The sequence below is a fragment of the Dendrobates tinctorius genome, unplaced genomic scaffold (assembly GCF_039654945.1).
Source record: "Dendrobates tinctorius isolate UK_male_01 unplaced genomic scaffold, ASM3965494v1 ptg000111l, whole genome shotgun sequence".
NCBI classification, from domain to species: domain Eukaryota; kingdom Metazoa; phylum Chordata; class Amphibia; order Anura; family Dendrobatidae; genus Dendrobates; species Dendrobates tinctorius.
In genome coordinates, this window is record NW_027361779.1 from 24,963,509 (window position 1) to 24,984,308 (window position 20,800).

Consider the following 20,800-nt stretch of genomic DNA (forward strand, 5'->3'; position numbering starts at 1 on the left):
GGACGCTAAGGTCTTCTCTCACCAAGCGAAAATCTTTCTCCCGGGTTCACTGGCTAGTAGTCTCCACTGACGCCAGTCTTCTCGGCTGGGGAGCTGTCTTTCGTTATCAAACGGCTCAAGGACGCTGGTCATCACGACAGTTGCGTATAACGATCAACGTTCTGGAAATACGAGCAATTCGGTTGGCCCTGCGTCGGCTCCATCACCTCCTAGCAGACAGCCCCATCTGCTTACAATTGGATATGCCACAGCAGTAGCATACTGTATATCAATCATCAAGGGGGCACCCACAGCATGGCAGCAATGCACGAGGTAGAACACATCCCTCACTGGTCCGAGAGCAACCACTCAGTCATCTCATCAGTTCACATTCCGGGTGTGGAAAACTGGGCTGAGAGAGCCTCAGCCGCCAGCGCCTCGCCTTGGGAGAGTGAGCACTTCATCCGGAGGTCTTTCAACAGATCTGTTATCGCTGGCGAACTCCAGACGTAGATCTGATGGCTTCAAGCTTAATTGCCAAGGTGCCCAAGTTCATAGCTCGCTCTGGGGATCCAAAAGCCATCGGGGCGGATGCACTGGTCCTTTCGTGGTGCCATTTCAGCCTTCCATACGTGTTCCCACCACTTCTACTACTTGCAAAAGTCATCAGGAAGATCAAGGCGGAAGGGGTCCTAGTGATCCTAATCTCCCCAGACTGGCCACGCCGAACATGGTACGCGGAGTTAGTGCAGCTCTTCGGAGATATCCCATGGAGAATACCTAACTGGCCAGACTTACTTGCCCAGGGACCAATTTACCACCAGAACTCAGGGACCCTGTGTTTGACGGCTTGGCCATTGAATCCTGGATACTTACTCAAGCAGGCTTCTCCCAACAAGTAGTTTCCACCGTGATTAACTCTCGAAAGCCTACATCGGTACGCATCTATCACCGCACCTGGAAGGCCTTTTTCGCATGGTGCAGAAGCCACGGGCATCCCCCTCTTGTCTTCTCCATTCCCACCATCTTAGAATTCCTTCAAACCGGCGTGAACTCAGGCCTGGCGCTTGGCTCCCTCAAGAGTTAGTTCTCATCCTTATCGGTTTTATTCCAACGAAGGATCGCTTCCAAGCCGCAAGTGAGGACCTTGATTCAGGTGGTTGCCCATGTGGTACCCCCCTATAAAATGCCGTTAGAAGCCTGGGACCTTAACCTAGTCCTGGGGTCTCTACAAGAGACCCCTTTCGAACCTTTACAGGACACCCTGCTAACTCTTCTTTTATGGAAGGTCGCCTTTCTAATTGCTGTTACGTCAATCAGGCAAGTTTTGGAGATAGCGACCCTGTCTTGTTGAGCACCTTTCCTAATTTTCCTCCGATAAGGTGGTTCTTAGGCCGTCGTTGTCCTTCTTGCCACAGGTTGTCTCCTCCTTTCACCTCAACGATGACATTGTCCAGCCATCTTTTTGCCCAGCTCCAGTTCACTGTATCAAGAAGGCTCTTCACAGTCTGTATCTGGTGAGGGACCTCCAAAGGTACGTCTCACGAACAGCGTCCTTCCACAAGACTGACGCCTTGTTTGTTCTCCCTGAAGGTCACAAGAAGGGATTAGCCGACTCAAAGTCCACAATAGCCAGGTGAATTCGCTCGGTTATTGTAGAGTCCTACCGTGTCAAAGGCAGGCCTTCCCCAGCAGGGATTAAGGCACACTCCACTCGGTCAGTAGACACCTCTTGGGGCATTTGACACCAGGCATCAGCGGAACAAGTCTGCAAAGCTTCCACTTGGTCTAGCCTTCTTTATTATTATTATTTATTATTTATTTATATAGCACCATTAATTCCATAGTGCTGTACATGAGAAGGGGGGTTACATACAAAGTTATAGATATCGTTAATAGTAAGCAAATTTACAATGACAGACTGGTACAGAGGGGAGAGAACCCTGTCCTTGCGGACTTACATTCTACGGGAAAGTGGGGAAGAGACAGAAAGTCGGTCGGGGGTGCAGCAGCTATGGTGGTGATGAGGCGGCAGCTCGGATGGTGGTGAGGCGGCGGCAGAATGGTTATTGCAGGCTGTAAGCTTTCCTGAAAAGATGGGCTTTCAGGTTCCATTTGAAGGATCCGAGAAAGGTAGATAATCGGACGTGTTGAGGCATGGAATTCCAGAGGATGGGGGATATTCGGGAGAAATCTTTGAGGTGGTTGTGTGAGGAACGAATAAGTGTGGAGGAGAGTAGGAGGCCTTGGTAGGATCGAAGATTACGTGAGTGAAGATATTGGGAGATTAGTTCAGAGATATAGTGAGGGGGACAGGTTGGGAATGGCTTTATAGGTCAGTGTTAGTGGTTTGAACTGGATTCATTGGGGAATTGGGAGCCAGTGGAGGGATTTGCAGAGGGGAGAGACAGTGGAGTAGCGAGGAGAGAGATGGATTAGTCGGGCTGCAGAGTTGAGAACAGACTGGAGTGGTGCAAGAGAGTTAGCAGGGATGCCACAGAGGAGAGTGTTGCAGTAGTCAAGGCGGGAGATGATGAGGGCATGTACAAGAGTAGATTGAGGGCTGAGGAAGGGACGGATTCATACATTATCTAAACACTACACCATTCACACCTAGGCCTCCGCAGATGCGAGCCTGGGCAGACGAATCATGCAGGTGACAGTAGCTCATCCCTAGGCAGTTGTTACTTGGGGTTTGATCTACTATACCAGTCACCCACCCAGGGACTGCTTTAGAATGTCCCACGGTTCTGTGTCCCCAATGAGGCGAAGGAGAAACAGGGAATTTTGTGTACTCACCGTAAAATACTTTTCTCAGATCCACTTATTGGGTGACACAGCACCCACCCAGTTCGCCTGACGGCTTGTCTTTGTTCCTTTAGTCAGACACATTGTACTCTTCTTTAAGGTTTATAATCTACTACTTTATCACTAAACTGGTTCAGCTAGAGCCAGGGTGAGGGTGTATACTGCAGAGGAGAAGCTAATCTCTTTGTATTCACTTAGTGTCAAACCTCCTAGAGACAGCAGCATACATCCACAGTACTGTGTCACCCAGTGAGTGGCTCGGAGAAAAGGATTTTACCGTGAGTACACAAAAATCCCTGTATTTTGACACTGATAATAAACATATTTTCTTTTTCTTTCCAGACTCTTTGTGCAGTCTACTCTGGAATCTTTACCATTACTATAAACAATTTTTGCCATCTGTTGAAGCAAGAATTCATGAATTGCGTAAGCCTGTGGAGAAAGAGCTCAAAGTATGTATATGTGCATGATCATTCCAGTTTCTGTGTCTACCACATACAAATTACAAGTGAAGATCTAATTTAACAACAGCTTATAGCTGTAGAAATCGCTTCTACATCTCTAAACTTGACAGGTGTAAAATGTATTACACAGGTGATTCTGTATTTCTCAACATTTCCTAAACTTCTGGTAGCTTTTTGTACACTGCTTAAAAAAATAAAGGGAACACTTAAACAACCGAATAGAACTCCAAGTGAATCAAACTTCTGTGAAATCAAACTGTCAGCTTAGGAAGCAACACTGATTGACAATCAATTTCACATGCTGTTGTGCAAATAGAATAGACAACAGATGGAAATTATTGGCAATTATCAAGACACCCTCAATAAAGGTGTGGTTCTGCAGGTGGAGACCACATCTCAGTACCAATGCTTTTTGACTGATATTTTGGTCACCTTTGAATGTTGGTTGTGCTTTCACACTCGTGGTAGCATGAGACTGACTCTACAACCCTCACAAGTGGCTCAGGTAGTGCAGCTCATCCAGGATGGCACATCAATGTGAGCTGTGGCAAGAAGGTTTGCTGTGTCTGTCAGTGTAGTGTCCAGAGGCTGGAGGTACTACCAGGAGACTGGCCAGCACACCAGGAGACATGGAGGGGACCGTAGGAGGGCAACAACCCAGCAGCAGGACCGCTACCTCAGCCTTTGTGCAAGGAGGAACAAGAGGAGCACTGCCAGAGCCCTGCAAAATGACTTTCAGCAGGCCTCAAATGTGCATGTGCACGCAAACAATTAGAAAGCGACTCCATGAGGATGGTCTGAGTGCCCGACGTCCACAGATGGGGGTTGTGCTCACAGCCCAACACCGTGCGGCCCTCCAAAGAAATGCCACCCCACATCCTTACTGACTCACTGCCAAATCGGTCATGCTGAAGGATGTTGCAGGTAGCAGATCGCTCTCCACGGCATCTCCAGACTGAACCTGCTTTCATCTGTGAAGAGCACAGGGTGCCAGTGGCGAATTTGCCAATCCTGGTGTTCTGTGGCAAATGCCAAGCATCCTGCATGGTGTTGGGCTGTGAGCACAACCCCCATCTGAGTATGGCGGGCACTTCGACCATCCTCATGGAGTCGGTTTCTAACCGTTTATGCAGACACATGCACATTTGTGGCTTGCTGAAGGTCGTTTTGCAGTGCTCTGGCAGTGCTCCTCCTGTTCCTCCTTGCACAAAGGCTGAGGTAGTGGTCCTGCTGCTGGGTTGATGCCCTCCTACAGCCCCATCCATGTCTCCTGGTGTACTGGCATGTCTCCTGGTAGCGCCTCCAGCCTCTGGACACTACACTGACAGACACAGCAAACCTTTTGGCAACAGCTCGCATTGATGTGCCATCCTGGATAAGCTGCACTACCTGAGCCACTTGTGTGGGTTGTAGAGTCCATCTCATGCTACCACGAGTGTGAAAGCACAACCAACATTCAAAAGTGACCAAAACATCAGCCAGAAAGCATTGGTACTGAGATGTGGTCTGTGGTCCCCATCTGCAGAACCACTCCTTTATTGAGGGTGTCTTGATAATTGCCAATAATTTCCATCTGTTGTCTATTCCATTTGCACAACAGCATGTGAAATTGATTGTCAATCGGTGTTGCTTCCTAAGTGGACAGTTAGATTTCACAGAAGTTTGATTTACTTGGAGTTATGTTCTGTTGTTAAAGTGTTCCCTTTATTTTTTGAGCAGTGTAGATTAGACTCTGGTCATATTTCTGCAGATCAGGGCTGTAAAGTGTGAGTGTGAAGAAAAAGTGCACATGGGTGCCATCTATGTAATATGCATTTTTAACACATGTAAAACCGAATGATAGTGTGAATATAGTCTAATATCCATCCCTGAAAAGTGCACCTTGAAGGATTGTAATAAGCAGCCGATTGCTAGGACCTCTGTACTACTGTCTGGAGACCTGGCGATATGCATACGTTTTGTGCTTCACAGGAGTGTGACACTTGCTTGGCATTTTTTAAGATTATAAGAAATTGGCATGTGTCATGGAGACGTTGTAACCCCTTTATTTACTGAGGAATATTTTGGTGCTAAATTAGCAGTGGAAATTCATCTGCATTTATTCGTCCATGTCAAAATTGGTGGAAAAGTTGAGCAACTTGGGTATGTGCAGTACCCGCAGCATTTTATTACAAGAAACAATTTATTCATCCTTATTTGGGCATTGATATCTTTTTAACAAGATCATCATGTTTGTACGTTATTGACTAGTTTTTTTGGGATTTTTTATAGGATTTTGTGAAAATATCCAAGTGGAATGATGTGAGTTTTTGGTCCGTGAAACAGTCAGTGGAAAAGACGCATCGGTAAGATAATGGCGGGATGCAAGTGATGCTCTTTCAGTTTGATTACTAATTTATGGAGCTTGTGATAGTGTAACTCAAGAACACTTCTTTGTTGCCTTTATGTGGAACTTTGCTTGAACCACATCTTTGGGTGTATGTTCCAGGATTCTTGGTAATGTCTCTCTTACCTTTTAGAACACTCTTTAAACACATTAAGAAGTTTGAAGCAACCCTGAATGAAGCCTCCTCTTCAGCTTTAGTAGAAAGTATCCACGAGGATCAACTGGATTTCATGGGCAACACAGCAGACTTGAAAGTCGAAAGAAATGCTGTGCAACAACTCGCTTCTATATTGAACTCATCGGGTGCCGGCAGTGTACCAGTAAGAAATGAGAGTAATTCAATACACTGTTCTGCAAAATCTTTCATTTTTGATTGCTTTTTATTTAGGTCTATAAATATATATATTTTTTTGTGTTAATTCTAGAAGTGTTGACAAAATTTACACACTTTGTTTTTTCAGTATAGCCATTGAGGGTTTGTTCTTTGCGGTATGCGTTATATATACTTTTCATTGACCTCATCCATTTTATCATGTGATGTACTGAAAAATGGAAGAAAAGTCCAAATTACACGAAATTGTGAAGAAGAAAAGAACACAATTCTACCATTGTCTTTTGGGTTTTGTTTATACAGCATTCATTATATGGTAAAAATAGCCAAGTCATCTGATTCTCTAGGGCACCGTGATTTCAACAATAGAAAAAGGGTGATTCAAAACCTTTTTTTCCAATTTTTTTTAGAAAAATGTTTTAAAGTTTTATTGTATTTTTTAGATTCCTTAGGTAACAATCACTTGTACTATATACAGCAGTATTTTTTTGCTGTATGTTGGAAAAATCATAGTCTCCTATGAACTCCAGGCATAGGCTGGTCTTCATAGGAATACAGTCATGATAGGCACAGGGGACCTTCAATAGAACCTTTTCCATCATTGCAACCCATCAACACCCCACAATCTTGCAGTTGAGAGTCCGATGGGCACTTGGAACAGTGCACTTTCCAGGCCATGCTGTAATCGCCGTTGTCAGAGATTTGCAGCAGCATTGAACAGGTTAAGAGCAGCAGGGACAGCTTTGCTTCACCCACAGCAGTTAGAGGTAGATGGCGGCTGAAAAACACAGCCATCATTTGCCAGTAAAGATGTGGGCGTACCCTCCTGATCCATATCAAAGACTTGGACCCAAGGCTGTTTGTTAGTGTAAATATGAAAACCAGTGCACAGGACATCGCACATTTCAAACAATAAGATCCCAATTCCTTTTTCTAAGACCCTGGAGAAAATGAAAGCTGCAACCTGATTGCAGATTACTACGCTTCTCTGGAAAGGCAGTACACCTTTCTCCACTCTGTGTGAGTTGTGAAATGGCAGTTCTGTTAGGTCTGAACATTTTGCTACATGTTGCCCCATTTTCATTTTTATTTTCTCAAAGAGAAGTTGTCACCAGGCAGTTGCCACCCCATCTGAAAACATGATGTAAGACAGAGACCCTGATTTCAGCAATGTATCACTTAGGGTGAGTTTCCACGGACCTTATTACATCCGTAGCGTTTAATCTACAGTGTCCAGATTTTACAGCAAAGTGGAGGGAATTTTATGAAATCCCGTCTCCACTGTGTGTCCTAATACGCGGGTGGCACACCCGAAATTACGGACATGCGGCGCGTCTTTTTAGAACGCAGCATGTCTGTTTACCTTGCGGAGACGCTCTCCACAAGGTAAATAACCCGATCTATGTATGCGATGCGGTGATACCGCATGTGTTCAAGGAGCACATGCGGTATCACCACGCGTACAGAAGGGGGCAGCGCTTTGGACAGGACAGGGTTTCCGCTCCGTCCAAAGCACAAGGAATGCGCAACGTGGAAACTCACCCTTACTGAGCTTATTGCTGCAGTTTTGATTAAAACTGTTTCATCCACAACTCCACTGCTGATTGACAGCTTTTGGTGTTTACTGCGCATAGCCAGAAAGCTGCCAAGCAGTGGTCTGGCAGGGGTTTCCAGTGCTCATGAATATGGAGAACTACCTGGCAGCAGGTTTACTAGTCCCCTAGTTATAATCTCCTGCTGATAAAGTAGTGATTTTATCAAAATTACAGCAAACGGCCTAGTAAGTGATACACTATTGGATTCTATGTCTGTGTCTCTACATCATGCTGCTCTCAGATTAGGTGATAAAAACCTGATGACAGATTCCCTTTAAAGAAGTTTTATGATTTATTCTTCACATGCTATAAAGTATTAATGCATTCTGTTCTTTATCAGCTAAACTGTGGAGAGGATATCTATTCCGCTGCATCCCTTCAGTGTCGTCTTCCAAAACTGACTAAAAGAATGAGACAGTTGTGCAATACATTCATAAAGGAGAGCTCAATGCCATCCTTGTTTGAAAGCCTCAATACATTTACAGGTATGAAAAAAGACTGCATACTTGAAAGAAGTTGTCCACTATTTGGAAAACACCTTCTCATACCCAAACTTTGGCCCAATAAAATATAAAAGCTATGCTCACTTCCCCTGCCAGTGCCGTTCCAGCAGTGTCTGCACCCGCATTCCCATTGCTCTTCTGCCATTATTGGGACATGTGACGATCAGTGCTGGCATCACTGTCCCTGCCTTCATACTGTTGAGTAATTAACAGGAAGTGAGAGCGGCGGCTTGCTGCTCACTTTCTCTACATTACTTAAGCATATGAATGCCTGGACAGTGACGCCAGTGCTGATCGGGTGCCAGGGTCACATGTCCCAATAATGGCACAAGAGCCACGGGAATGCGGGTACCGACACCGCTGGAAAGGAGTTAGCACAGGAGGTGAGTATAAGTTTTTCTTTATCAGGGCCAAACATTTGGATCAAGAAGGGGTTGTCCTAATAGTGGACAACCCCTTTGACACTTGTGTTCAAGTCTGTCTAAAAAATGTAGTTTCTGTGTTATTTCGTTGCTTTATTACAGAGGGGATTATAGAATCTGTGCAGGAGCTTCAGAATCTCACAGTCAACCAGGCCGCAGAGAAGGAGAAGCAGAAATCTGAGGCCAAACACATCTTAATGCAAAAACAAAGGGCACTTGCAGAGCTTTTTAAAATGTTGTCTAAAACAGGTATGCAATGAGCTGTTTTGTACTTGTATAGCATCCTTGTTCAATGATTAAATATTTTAACAATGATTGTATAGAATATTAAAACCAACTTTAAATGGTTTTAATGAAACATTGTAGACCTATTTCCGCTTGAAAAGTAATTGGAGTGCAGAGAACCTGTCAGTTTCTTCATGCTACCTAAATCATGTACAGCATGAATAAGAGCCTTGCTTTGTCATGATAAAGAAGTTTATTTTGAAATTCCAGAGCATTTCAGAGTAAAACATGCCTGACTGAAAAGCTAGCTAGCAACCATAAGGAGAGCCCTGGTTGACTTGTACAGCAATGTGAGAGCGACATTGCTTAGCACATAGTCTGTCTTGTGCCGTTTCTTTCAACTGATTCAGGGTTCAGAAACCTTGAAACTATTAAAAAAAAAAAAAAAGTTACATGTTCATTCTTCAGGTGACTTTGTAAACCGCCTGATGTATACACTTGAAAGTATAGCAAAGGCGCTGATGAAGCTGCTACAGGAAAAGGACTGGCTTTTTCCCGTAGATACGTTGCTAGGAACATGGTCCATTTTAAAGAAGCTATATGCACATTCCCTAAAGCAGAAAAGGAAAACTGGATGCTTGCATCTTCATCATTGACATTCTTCTTCTCATAAATTGTAGGCTTGTCTTATCGCCGGGGAATTGCATGGATGCGTACGAAGAACAATAAGGATGTGCTTTGCCTCCGTCCTTTAGACCTTCACAGCACTTTTGTCATCTCAAATCATGTGCTGGAAAACAAATCTGAGTATGAATATTATCTGTTATTTTGAATAGAAATGTTTGTTTTAGCCATTTGTTTAATAAGTGAGGTCAAGCACTAGGCAATCTGCAATTCTTTTTATGATAATCAAGACACCTATTTACTCAAGGTACCCAAAATATCTGGTCTTATTCTTAGAACTAAATACCGGTTAAGGAAATTCTATAGAAAGTAGGCCAAGGAATCAATACTGACCAAATATTCCACCCAAAAGATTCTAGCACGCAATTGGACAGCAATTCACCCCTCTTGTAATGCATAGCATTCATTAGTTTGTAAAGACATCAGAACTATGAATACAAACTGCAGTGTCTACTTCACCCAGATGCTCCACAGGTTCCAAACTCACACTGACTGTATCAATAGGTACCTTAGATGTAACTTTCGAACACCCATGTAGTGACACAATCCTATCAAGCTTGAGCAACACATACTGAAGAAAAATGGGTACCTGTGTATCACCACTTCTCATATTTGCTTTCTCCTGTTGTGGTGTTAATCTAGATAATCTGTATGGGAGGAGACACAGATTAGATATTAGAAAAAACTTTTTGACAGAGTGATCATTGAGTGGAACAGGCTGCCACGAGAAGTGGTGAGTTCTCCTTCAATGGAAGTCTTCAAACAGAGGCTGGACAGACATCTGTCTGGGATGATTTAGCGAATCCTGCTTTGAGCAGGGGGTTGGACCAGATGGCCCAGGAGGTCCCTTCCAACTCTATGATTCTATCCTAGTATGAGACAGTCAAGATAATAATACAGCATACCAGATTGTCTTAGAAAGTAGAATTATAATCTTTAGTTAAACTATTTTCTCCTTCGCCATATTCATGGGTCCATGACATGGGCTGAAAATGTGTATTGTTAAAAAATATATGTATGTATTTTGGTACTTGAACACACATTTCCTTTAGGCTGCTTGCAGAAATCACAACCACATGGGATGGCTGTCAGAAATATTTCTACAGATCTCTAGCTCGTAATGCTAGACTGGAGACCGCACTGCTGAGTCCTGTCAAGGTGAGAGATACAGATGCATTGTGGTGAAGGTGGTATGTCTGGGAACTGAAGACCTGTCATTTCTGTTATGGAAAAACATTGTTACATTTTACAGACTATGGATCTGAGATGAGCTTATTTCCTATTGCGGTGTCTTCTGCCAGTTAGGGAGGAAATGCTATAAATTATTTTATATTCACCACTTAATGATTAGTATGCTTTAGTCCTAAGCCGCTAAATAATTTTGAGCAATTTTGCACACTTGGTTTTCAATAGCCTGCATTTTTTTTGTATAGAAATAGAAAGAAATAGCCAGCTCACCAGAGATCAAGCGCAGAAACTCGGAGCTCCGTGCGGACCAACGTCATAGACCATAGAAGGAAAGTTCTGCTCCAGCTGCTATTAAAATCTTCTTTAATGAAAAACCATTAAAACATACAATGGTGAAGACTCTCCATATAACCTCACCACAACAGAGATGACAGGCCTGTCATCTCTGTTGTGGTGAGGTTATATGGAGAGTCTTCACCATTGTATGTTTTAATGGTTTTTCATTAAAGAAGATTTTAATAGCAGCTGGAGCAGAACTTTCCTTCTATGATTTTTTTTTTTATCTCTGGTGTTTCTGAGCTACTTTTGCATCTTTGACTTCCTTTTTCTGTGTCTGATAACACTGCTTTATTACACTTTTATAAAGCGAAAAACATCCCTTTGCCATGATGTGCTCTTTTTGTCCAATAAAGGAAGCAGCATTGCCACTACCTCTGTTCGCTATATATTTATTGCTAATTGCTTACTATGTTTGCCAGAAAACGCCAGAAGCAGTATTCACTTCTGTCGTCTCCTTGGAGTCTTCTGCTGTCCCTGATGGCTGAGTACTCGCCCTACTCCTGCATTATACATGTAAAGAAAATTCGGACATCTGTGAAACGGTCCCTTTATACACCAGCCAGAAATCTGCCATCACATTCTCCCCAGCCTATAAAGCCATAGGAAGTTGTTGAGTTCAGGTTGAGAGACCCGTGGCCAGTATGTACTGTACATCATGGTCTTTACACTGACTGTTAAGCCCCCGTCACACACAGCGATCTCTCTAGCGAGATCGCTGCTGAGTCACAAGTTTTGTGACGCAACAGCGAGATCGCTGTGTGTGACACTTATCAGCGACCGGCCCCCCTGCCGGCTATCGCTGATCGTGCTCGAATGGCCCAGACATTTTCTTGATCGTTGGTCTCCCGCTAGGCAGCATGCATCGCTGCGTGTGGCAGGCGGGAGACCAGCGAGCTGGAGCTGGTAACCAAGGTAAACATTGGGTTTCTAAGCGCTGCGCGGCACTTAGAAACCCGATGTGTACGTTAGCTACCAGCGCGCTGGTAACCAAGGTAAACATCGGGTTTCTAAGTGCCGCGCGGCGCTTAGAAACCCAATGTCTACCTTGGTTACCAGCTCCCTACACCAGCGCGCTGGTATCTTAACGTACACTGCGGGTAACTAAGCGACGTGTGTCGCTTGTTACCCGCTTGTCGCTGTCCTGATCGCTGTTGAAGCTGCCTGTTTGGCAGCTCACCAGCGATGTAGCGACACACCAGCGATCCTGACAAGTTCATATCGTTGTCGGGATCTCTGGTGAGTCGCTATGTGTGACGGGGCCCTTAGACAGACATCTGAATTTGCCTTAGGCCTTATTCACACATCACTATGTTTTCCCTTCACCCATGACAGCACCACATGAGAGAGGGATCCGCCCCGCCAGGACAGTAACCTACTGAAACATAAGGGGCGGCACCTTTCCCCCGCTTCAGTTGGGTTCCTGTCCTGGAAAGGAATCCCTCTGACAGCGGCGGTGTCTGTCAGGATGAAAAGACCCAGGGCCGTCCCGGCGTGTGAAGATGCAGGGCTGGCTCACCTGCAACGCTGGCCGTCGGCAGCTGGTAGCGCAGTCCCCGGGGTTTTCCTTGTACGGGCCCCGGTTTCGTGCGGGCACGGTCCGATGTCCTCCCTTCGAAGGATCCTCGCTGTGCCGCCCTCCCCCTGCGTGCGCGCCCGTTCCTTCCCCTGCATGCAGGGGAAGCCGGGGGCGGAGACCGGCGTCTGACGTGGGGCGCGTAACGTCATCTGGACGCGACGGTCATGGCGCCGGGCGCGACGCCGGCCAGGAGGGGGGGAGGGGTAATGAGGGGCTCACTCACCACATAAAGGAAGGAGCAGAAGCGGCTGCAGGGGTGACAATGGCGTCTCAGGAGGATCGCTCACCGTCCCCGTTGTCCCTGCCCCCATCGCAAGCTTCGGGTCGCAAGAGCCGCTTGAGCGGCAAAAGCAGCAGCCGTCCGAGTCACCGATCGAGGGATTCCTCGAGATCAAGAGAGCGCAGAGCGCACGCTCCTTCGCAGCCCCAGAACCCGGTATTCGTCTTTCCTGGGTGGTGAGTGATCTCCGTGAAAGTTAGACAATAATAGGCCTTCCTATGTCTTGGTTTTTCTCTTTTAGGGAGGCAAAAAAGCTATAAGCAAAAAGAAAAATAGAGAATGTGCCATATGCCACAGCCCTTTAGCAAAAGACTACCAAAAGGACTTATGTGTCAGCTGTATCCAGCGGACTATGGCTGAAGAGGTGCCGAGCCTGGCAACAAACCTCAGATCGATAATAAAATCTGAGGTGCAGGGCTCACTTAAAAAATTATTAAAAAAGAAGGGTAAGAGTAGGAGAGCCTCCCCGAGTTCCTCGTCAGGCTCCTCCTCTTCTGAGTATCATGTTGAGCACGGGTCATCTTCATCCTCAGACAGTGATACGGGGGGCAGACCTTGCTTTCCCGTAGAAGATACGGACGCTCTCCTCAAAGCCATCAGGTCCACTATGGGCCTGCAAGAGGAGAAGGTAGAGAGATCACTGGAGGATGCAATGTTTGGCGGCCTGCAAAAAGGAAGAAGCGTACCTTTCCGGTCAATGACAAGGTTCAGGCCCTAATCGAAAGAGAATGGAAGAAACCGGAGAAGTCAGGTAGCCTTCCCTCCTCTTCAAAGCGAAGATACCCCTTTGAGGCTAAGGACACGGACGTCTGGGACAAGGTCCCAAAGATTGACGCAGCAGTGTCTAGATCTTCCAAAAAGTCGGCCCTGCCCCTGGAGGACTCAGGGGTTTTGAGAGATCCCCTGGATAAAAAAGCGGACTCATACCTAAGGCACACTTGGGAGGCAGCGGCAGGGGGTCTGAAACCGGCAATAGCCGGCACCTGCACAGCCCGATCATTAATGGTCTGGTTGCAACAACTTGAAGAAAAATTAGCCTCCAAAGTACCAAGAGAGAAAATATTAGGAGAAATGTACTTGCTACACGGAGCTGCCGCTTTCTTGGCTGACACCTCCGCCGACTCAATGAGGTTAACGGCAAGAGCAGCGGGGCTATCGAACGCCGCAAGACGGGCGTTATGGCTCAAAGGCTGCCCTGGGGACATTCAATCTAAGGCGAGGTTATGCTCGTTACCATGTGATGGACAGTTCCTGTTTGGGAAAAACCTGGATGACATCCTGGAGAAGGCCGGTGATAAAAAGAAGGGCTTCCCCAGATTCATGGGTGATCAAAAGAGACCGCCCTTTCGGAGGGGAAAGTTCAATCGGGGCCGTCCCCCGGGAGAGCGGAAAAGGTGGGACGACAAGAGGAAAAAAGAACCAGGGTTCATGTTTGGGGGAACTACCTCAACCGCCAAAAAATCCCCGCAATGACGTCAGCCCTCCGGTGGGGGGAAGATTGAAGCTCTTTTCTCAAGAATGGGAGAAAATATCGGCCAACAATTGGATTCTGAGCATTATAAAGAATGGCCTAAAAATCCCTTTCTTCCAGCATCCGAGAGCTTCATTTGTGGTAACCCCCATCAGAAAGGAACCAGGAGAGCAATCAGCCATAGAAACGGAAATGTTAGGACTGTTGGAGAAACAAGTTCTAATAGAGGTCCCAAAAGATCAAGAGAGAAGGGGGTTCTATTCTCCCCTCTTCCTAATAAAAAAACCAGACCTTTCCTTCAGAACAATAATAAATCTCAGGCGCCTCAATCAATGGATCATAAACCAAACATTCAAAATGGAATCGGTGACTTCGGCTATAAGGCTGTTACACCACAACTGCTTCATGGCCGTAATAGATTTGAAGGACGCCTATTACCACATCCCGATGCACCAAGAATACCAGAAATACCTGAGGGTAGCCCTATACATCCAGGGCGACCTCAGGCACTTTCAATTTACAGCTCTTCCGTTTGGCATCTCCATAGCGCCAACGATTTTTACGAAAGTAATAGCGGAAATGACAGCTTTCCTTCGAATCCACAATGTGATTATGGTGCCTTACTTGGACGATTTTTTGGTCATTGGCAATTCAGAACATCACTGTGCACATCAAGTAGAGAAAATAACAGAAACCCTGCAAAGACTGGGTTGGATGATAAACTTAAAGAAATCAAAACTTCAACCCCTAAAGAAACAAACATTTCTAGGTTTCGTCTTGGACTCCGACCGTCAAGTTTGTCTCTTGCCAGAGAAAAAACTAGAGAAGGTGAGAGAAATGACCCTTACGGCAATACAGCATCCTCACATGACCCTAAGAAGGGCAATGTCCCTGTTGGGCACGCTAACAGCCTGTATTCCTGCGGTCAACTGGGCACAGTTTCATACCCGTCAACTGTAGGCGGAAATCTTGTCAGCCCAGAAACGATTGAAAGGGCGTTTAGAAGGGAAGCTGGAACTTTCCGAAAAGGGGAAAAACTCTCTCACTTGGTGGCTAGACGGCACAAATTTAGCAGGAGGAACTTTGTGGCACAGGCCCGTGTCCGATGTAATATTGACGGACGCAAGCTCCTCGGGATGGGGGGCACACCTGAGAGAACAAATAGCCCAAGGGTCCTGGGGTCACCTAGAGCAGAAGGCTTCCTCCAACTTAAGAGAGTTAAGAGCGGTGAACAGAGCCTTAGAGGCATTCATTCCCATGTTACAGGGTCAAAACGTCCGAATTATGTCAGACAACAGGGTGGCAGTGGCGTATGTCAAACTCCCTAATGGACGAAGCCAGAAGAATCTTTCTCAAAGCAGAACAACATCTAACCTCCCTGACGGCCCTACACATCAAAGGGACAGAAAATGTTCAAGCCGACTTTCTAAGCCGCAACAAGTTAAAACAGGGAGAGTGGGCCTTAAATCGTGTAGTATTCCAGAGGATAGTACAGTTATGGGGGCAGCCAGTGATCGACCTCTTTGCCACCAAAAACAACCGGCAAGTGAGGAGGTTCTGCTCGTTAAACCCAGGGGAAAACCCGTGGGCAGTAGACGCTCTGCAAATCCCGTGGCTGTTCAAACTGAGCTATGCCTTTCCCCCAGTAGCGTTAATCCCGGCAGTGGTAAAAAAGATAAGAGACGAGCAAGCCAGAGTAATCCTCATAGCCCCGTTCTGGCCAAAAAGACCGTGGTTTTCACTACTAAGAATGATGTCTCTCTCGGACCCGTGGGTACTGCCAGAAATCCCAGATTTATTGGCTCAGGGGCCGATATTCCACAAACAAGTCAAGGGGTTCCATCTGACGGCGTGGAATTTGAGAGGGCGCTTTTGAGAGATAAAGGGTTTTCCCCGGGGTTGGTGACTACTCTAATGAAAAGTAGGAAACCAATAACGACCAACATATATGGCAGGACGTGGAAGAAATTTCTACAATTCCTGGGAAAACCGTTAGGTCAAGAGCCCCCAATCGAGTCCATCTTGGAGTTCCTGAAGGCAGGCCTGCAGCTAGGCCTGGCGGTTAATACCCTCAAGGTACAGGTTTCAGCGCTGGGTGCGTTATACAATTGCAATATAGCGGCAAACAGATGGGTAGCCAGGTTCATAAAATCTTGCCACAGATCTAGGCCAGTTTCCCTACCAAAAATAGCTCCATGGGATCTAAATCTGGTACTGGAAGCCCTTACGAAGGAGCCGTTTGAACCCATACAGCAGATTTCAACTAAAAATCTCACCCTAAAAACCATCATTTTGGTAGCTCTAACGTCGGCACGTAGAGTTAGTGACTTGCAGGCCCTCTCGGTCAACCCACCATATACCCAGATATACCAGGATAGGGTGGTTATGAGAACAGACCCTGCTTACTTGCCGAAAGTAGTAACTAACTTTCACCGAAACCAAGAAATTGTCCTCCCTTCCTTCTGCGAGAATCCGAAAAACCCAGGGGAGGAGAAATTTCATAGCCTAGACGTTAAAAGAACCCTAGTAGAGTATATGTCTATAACCAGCCAGTGGAGGAGGTCCCAGTCCCTATTCGTAGCCTTCCAGGGTGCTAGGAAAGGTTATGGAGTGTCAAAGGGGACTATTGCCCGATGGATTAGGGAGGCCATTAGAGTAGCCTATTCAGCTAGTGGCGTCCCGGTTCCTGACGGCATCAAGGCTCATTCCACCAGAGCCGTGGCGACATCCTGGGCTGAGAAAGCAGAGGTATCAATAGAGCAAATTTGTAAGGCCGCTACTTGGGCCTCACCCTCAACCTTCTTTAGACACTATAGACTAAATCTATCCTCCTCTGCTGACTTGACCTTTGGTAGAAGGGTGCTGTAAGCGGTGGTCCCTCCCTAAGGTGTTCGAAGTCTCCAGAATCTCTCATGTGGTGCTGTCATTGGTGAAGGGAAAATCACCATGGTTACTTACCGGTAGCCGGTTTTTCCGGAACCCATGACAGCACCCGTATATTCCCCCCCCTTTTCACTGTTTGGGTGTGCACAATAGTCGGGTGTATTTGTGTGATGTGGTGTTGGATAAATATGTAACTAACCGGGAAGTCCTCTCAAATGATCTGTAATCCAACTGAAGCGGGGGAGAGGTGCCGCCCCTTATGTTTCAGTAGGTTCCTGTCCTGGCGGGGCGGATCCCTCTCTCATGTGGTGCTGTCATGGGTTCCGGAAAAACCGGCTACCGGTAAGTAACCATGGTGGTTTTATCAGTATTTGTACTGGCTCCAAAACACAGAGCAGGTGTCAAATCTTTCAATTATAGTTTTTCTCTGTAAGTTCCACTCCTGGCTTTAGCAGACTAACACTGATGCAAAAATACTGACGTGTGAATGAGGCCTTAAAAAGATGCAGAATAAAATCCAAACACAAGCAACATTTTGTTTACGTCATTTATTCAATATTCGGCTAGTGCAGTTGTCAACACTGGATGGGAGATGCAACATATATAGCAATCTCCATAGATAGCCATTGTTTGGGAGTATGGATCCTATGCTACCTTATTGGTTTCTGAAAAAAAAGCTGTGAGGACGTTAATACTGCAAATCATTATGAGTATAAATTGCAAAAACGTTTTATCTTTCATGAATTCTGTACATGGGGGAAAAATAAGTGTTTGATACACTGCCAACTTTGCAAGTTTTCCCACCTACAAAGAATGGAGAGGTCTGTAATTTTTATCGTACGTACACGTAAACTGTGAGAGACAGAATCTTAAAAAAAAACAAAACAGAAAATCACATTTTTTTACATAAATAATTTGCATTTTATCGCATTAACTAAGTATTTGATACAATAGAAAAACAAAACTTAATATTTGGTACAGAAACCTTTGCAATTAGGCTGGGTTCACATCGCGTTAGGGCAATCCGTTCAACGGATCCATTTCTAAGCGGCACTAACGCAATGTAACTGATCCGTTAACGCACCCATTGACTTCCATTTGCGTAACGGATCCTAGCGCATGTCAAAATCTGCATGCGTTAACGATGGTCCGTTTTTTTGTGACGCACCTTCGAACGCGGACTACCACGTTTTCGGGTCCATTACGGTGAACGGAAGCATTCGCTCTGCATAGAACTCTATTGCTAACGCAGGGCGACGCAATGCAACCATGCGTTAACGCGATCGCAAAAATACAGACAGTTTTGGGGCTCATCGTTAGCGCATCCGTTTAACGGATCCGTTAAACGGATTGCCCTAGCGCCATTTGAACCTAGCCTTACAGAGGTCATACGTTTCCTGTAGTTCTTGACCAAGTTTGCACACACTGCAGGAGGGATTTTTGCCCACTCCTCCATACAGATCTTACCCAGATCTTTCAGGTTTCAGGTTGTCACTGGGCAAAATTGAGTTTCAGCTCCCTCCAATAGATTTTCTACTGGGTTCAGGTCTGGAGACTGGCAAGGCCACTCCAGGACCTTGAAATGCTTTTTATGGAACCGCTCCTTAGTTGCCCTGGCTTTGTTTTTCGGATCATTGTCATGCTGAAAGACCCAGCCGTGACCCATCTTCAGTGCTCTCACTGAGAGCCGGAGGTTGTTGGCCAAAATTTCGCTTTATATGACACCATCCATCCTCCTTTCAATACAGTGCAGGTGTCCTGTCCCCTTTGCAAAAAAGCACATTTCCTCCACCATGCCTTACAGTTGGGACAGTGTTCTTGGAGCTGTGCTCATCCTTCTTCCTCCAAGTGAATGTAGTTTATACAAAAAAAATCTATTTTGGTCTCATCTGACCACATGACCTTCTCCCATACCGCCTCTGGATCATCCAGATGATCATTGTTGATCTTTCAAATGGGACTGTATGTGAGCTGGGGGACTTTTCATGTCCTGCATGATTTTAATCCTTGACTGCATATTGTCTTACGAACGGTAATGTTTGAGACTGTGATCCCAGCTCTCTTTAGGTCATTGAACAGGTCCTCCCATGGGCTGATTCCTGACGTTTCCCAGAATCGTGTGTGAAAACGAATAAAATAATTTGCACTAGGTGCATATACGAGCGCCACTATATACATATTTCTATTATACTTTCTCAGAATCAGCCTTACCGTACGAATCAAGAGCATGCATATGGAGCCTTAGACCGAGGAAGATTGACATTCAGCTTGTGTTTCTTCCGTTTTTTAATAATTGTGCCAACAGTTGATGCTTTATTACCAAGCTGCTTGCCTGTTGTCCTGTAGCCCATCCCAGCCTCTTGGAGGTCTATAATTTTGTCCCTGGTGTCCTTAAACTGCTCTTTGGTCTTGGCCATGGTGGAGAGGTTGGAGTGTGATTGAGTGTGTGGACAGGTGTATTTTATACAGGTAACAAGTTCAAACAGGTGCAATTAATACAGGTATTGAGTGCAAAGTAGGATGGCTTCTTAAAGAGAAACTAACATGTCTGTGAGATAAAGAATTCTTGGCGGTCGGTAAGTGATCAAATACTTATTTCATTAAATAAAATGCAAAATGGTGTTTTGTCTTTTTTTTTTTTTTTTTTTTTAAGATTCTGTCTCACAGTTAGTGTACCTACGATACAATTTACAGACCCCTCCATCCCTCCATTCTTTGTTGGTGTGAAAATTTGCAGAATCGGCAGTGTATCAAATGCTTATTTTCCCCACTGTATGTGTGTGTGTGTGTGTATATATATATATATATATATATATATATATATATATATATAGTGTGTGTAAATATATTGTGTATATATATAATGTATATGAATATATAAATAATCTGTGTGTATATAATGCGTGTTATGTACGGTATATTAAAAAATGTGTTTTAATCTCTGAATTTACCGTATGCTGTTTAGGAACTTGGCTTAGGTAACATTGAGAGATGCAAGGGTTTTTCCAGTCATCTTTTAAAGACCCTAATGAAACAGAGGAGCTCCCTTACCAATGTTACAGATCAGTGGATTGTTCTACGGTAAAGTTTCGATTTTATTTTTTTTATGAATTGAAACAAAGATTTTAAAATTGGATTTTTTTTTTCTTATCAAATTTTAGATCTTGCATCTGACATTTAGATTATTTCTGGCATCTTAAATGGAATTTGTTAGCAGGTTTTTGCCACCTCATCTGAGAGCTGCATAATGTAGGGGCATAGACCCTCATTCCAGCGATATGTCACTTACTGGTCTGCTTGATGTAGTTTTGATAATTTTCTGCTGATAAAATAGTGATTTTATCATTAGAGGATCAGTAAACTTGCTGCCGTAAGGTCCTCCATATTCATTAGCACTGAGTAACTCCGCCCCAACTACTGATTTGCAGCTTTCTGCCTATGCAAAGTGTATACAGAAGACATTATCCGAGACTCTCCTGTATAGAAGTCATGTTTTTTGTCTGCTGTATGACACTGCGTTCTTATGATTTGGATAAAATTATACACAGGAAAAAGTAAATGCCCACAGATCAGTATAGGCTTTTTTCACTGGTCTGGAGAGACTGTTGCATCTAACCTAATCACACTGAGATCTTCCCAGTCCCTTTACTTACTAAGTTGTTCCAA

General features: G+C 45.0%; 1 protein-coding gene across 2 annotated transcripts in view; it reads left to right on the top strand.

The window, feature by feature from the left end:
* The window catches only part of MDN1 (midasin AAA ATPase 1), a 476,296-nt gene that overhangs the window by 394,348 nt on the left and 61,148 nt on the right, over nucleotides 1-20,800 (top strand). For both annotated transcript variants that reach the window (XM_073589565.1, XM_073589566.1), the window contains exons 71-78: nucleotides 3,130-3,239; nucleotides 5,523-5,596; nucleotides 5,771-5,957; nucleotides 7,904-8,048; nucleotides 8,591-8,737; nucleotides 9,394-9,520; nucleotides 10,450-10,555; nucleotides 20,100-20,215. In XM_073589565.1, the coding sequence (XP_073445666.1) occupies nucleotides 3,130-3,239; nucleotides 5,523-5,596; nucleotides 5,771-5,957; nucleotides 7,904-8,048; nucleotides 8,591-8,737; nucleotides 9,394-9,520; nucleotides 10,450-10,555; nucleotides 20,100-20,215 (1,012 nt within the window). The remainder of the gene's footprint in view (nucleotides 1-3,129; nucleotides 3,240-5,522; nucleotides 5,597-5,770; nucleotides 5,958-7,903; nucleotides 8,049-8,590; nucleotides 8,738-9,393; nucleotides 9,521-10,449; nucleotides 10,556-20,099; nucleotides 20,216-20,800) is intronic.